The sequence below is a fragment of the Tupaia chinensis genome, unplaced genomic scaffold (assembly GCF_000334495.1).
Source record: "Tupaia chinensis unplaced genomic scaffold, TupChi_1.0 Scaffold000042_2, whole genome shotgun sequence".
In the NCBI taxonomy this organism is placed as follows: Eukaryota; Metazoa; Chordata; class Mammalia; order Scandentia; family Tupaiidae; genus Tupaia; species Tupaia belangeri.
This window is the reverse complement of record NW_006159498.1, coordinates 1320699-1322554: the sequence shown is the minus strand read 5'-3', so window position 1 is coordinate 1322554 and position 1856 is coordinate 1320699. Positions and strand designations below refer to the sequence as shown.

The following is a 1856-nucleotide window of genomic DNA, read 5'->3' as shown; positions in this document are numbered from 1 at the left end:
GGGGCTGGGAGGAGGAGCCACGCCTCCTGCCGGCCAGCGGCGTGGCGGGCACCAGCCAGGAGCTGTCTGTGGTGCTGCCCTCGTCAGGGCTGCTCTCACGGTCCCAGAACAGCCAAGGGGCCCCTCTGCCACCCAGAGAGCCCCGCATCTCAGGCTGCCCTGCCCCCTCGGGCTGCAGCTCGCCTCCTTTTCCTGGAGGGCTCTGGGAGCGCTCGTGGCCGGCATCAACATCGATGACTGGAAACAACTCAGCCGAACTGGGGCTCTCTTCCTCAACCTTCCTTTCATCTGGGGGACCATTAGAATTGGAGCACAGTTTGGTCTGTTCCAGCTCCAGCTCTTCATCGGAATCCAGTAAGAGGATAACTTCCTCCTGGTCCACTTGCAGTGGAGCACGCAGCGACCCGGGACTTGGAAGGCCAGGCTTGCACTGCGTTAGGTCGATGGGTGGGGACTTTTCTGGGGAAATCAGAAAAGACTCACTTTCTTTGCCTTTCTGCTGGCCTGGCCCTGTGAGTCTCGTGAGTGTGCTGCTGGCCCTCTGCTGTGATGGCCGGACTGGAGAAGGCAGCTTTGGGGAAGCTACCTTGGAAACGCCACCGGGTAGCTGGGGCCCCCACAGGGACAAATCAGTGGCATGGTGAGAAGGATGATGTGACCGGTCGGGGCTCCTGCCACCGAGGGGCTGGGACAGGAAGCAGCATGGGTGTGGACGGGGGGCCTGTAGCCCCCTCTCCCTGGCAGTACCACTTAGCTCCTCAGGGTCACTTGTCACTTGGGACGAGTCAGAGAATTCTCGAGTTGCTGAAAAGAGCCGTCCATGGTCGTGGACATGGACTGTATGCACAGAGGGGCCTGCCCTCCTCTCTGCCCGGCAGCCCCTAGGTGGGCTAGGGGAGCTGGGACGGTCAAGAGCCTCCCCTGGTGTCCCCTGCACATGGCTCTCTGCTTCCCCACCCCGATCCGAACAGCAGCTCCGGAGAGACAGGAAGGCGCACGGCCCCTCCTTCCCCTCATCTCTCACCAGGCCAGGTGACTCCGTTCTCCCTGCCTTCTCCCACTGTTCACTAGCCTGGACTCTGGCTAGGCTGTGCCCAGAACCTGGACTGTCCTCCCCGGGCTGGTCCATGTCCTCGTCCAGGTCTGCTCTTTCCTGCTGGAGCAGCTTTCGCTGAGTAGCTGCGAATTCATAAATTTCATCCATTTCTGCTTCATTCACCTTTTCTCTGTCTTCTTCCTGGTCCTCAGGTTTCAGTGGAGTCTCTGCCTCCTCCTCGTCTGCCCACACTGACCTCAAGAGTTCTTGGAAGCTCTCTGCTCTGTTTGTGCAATCCTCACCTTCCTCCTCTTGACCTCTGCCCTCGGGTGCCTGCTCACAGAGGTGGACCAGCTCACTCACGCCGAACCTGCAATGGGAGAGTCATGCCTCTGGGGACAGCTGCGGGGTCTGAGCAGCACCTTCGCGAGGAGGAACGCCTGGCTGGGCCCAGCCTCGACCCGTTCTCCTTGAACTCCCGCCAGGAACCCCAGGCCGTGGAGTTCTAGAAACCAGAGATCCTTCATGCTCAGAGCAGGTTCACTAGCTTCTCTGCCCCAGACGGTGCACCGGGCTGGGCCTGTGACTGCAGCTGACGCTGGGGCTGCGACCCTGGAGGCCAGGGGCTACCTCGAGGCCCCGAGACGTGGCCCAGAACCATTCACTGCAGACCAAACCTGCAGGCGGGGGGATGCAACCGGCACCTGCTCAGGTTCACCTCGGCCCAAGGCTGGGCCGGTCCTTTCCTCAGAAGCTGCCTGCCAGGTGATCCAGTGTCAGGGAGAGGCTTTAACCCAGAAGCCCTCCAGCCTTTTCCTGC

General features: G+C 61.4%; 1 protein-coding gene across 1 annotated transcript in view; it reads right to left on the bottom strand.

Moving 5' to 3' along the window:
* The window catches only part of SLX4 (SLX4 structure-specific endonuclease subunit), a gene marked incomplete at its 5' end in the record, with an annotated part of 25676 nt that overhangs the window by 7721 nt on the left and 16099 nt on the right, over window positions 1–1856 (bottom strand). Inside the window, one exon of the mRNA XM_027773177.1 lies at window positions 27–1406. Coding sequence (XP_027628978.1) covers window positions 27–1406 — 1380 coding nt within the window. The remainder of the gene's footprint in view (window positions 1–26; window positions 1407–1856) is intronic.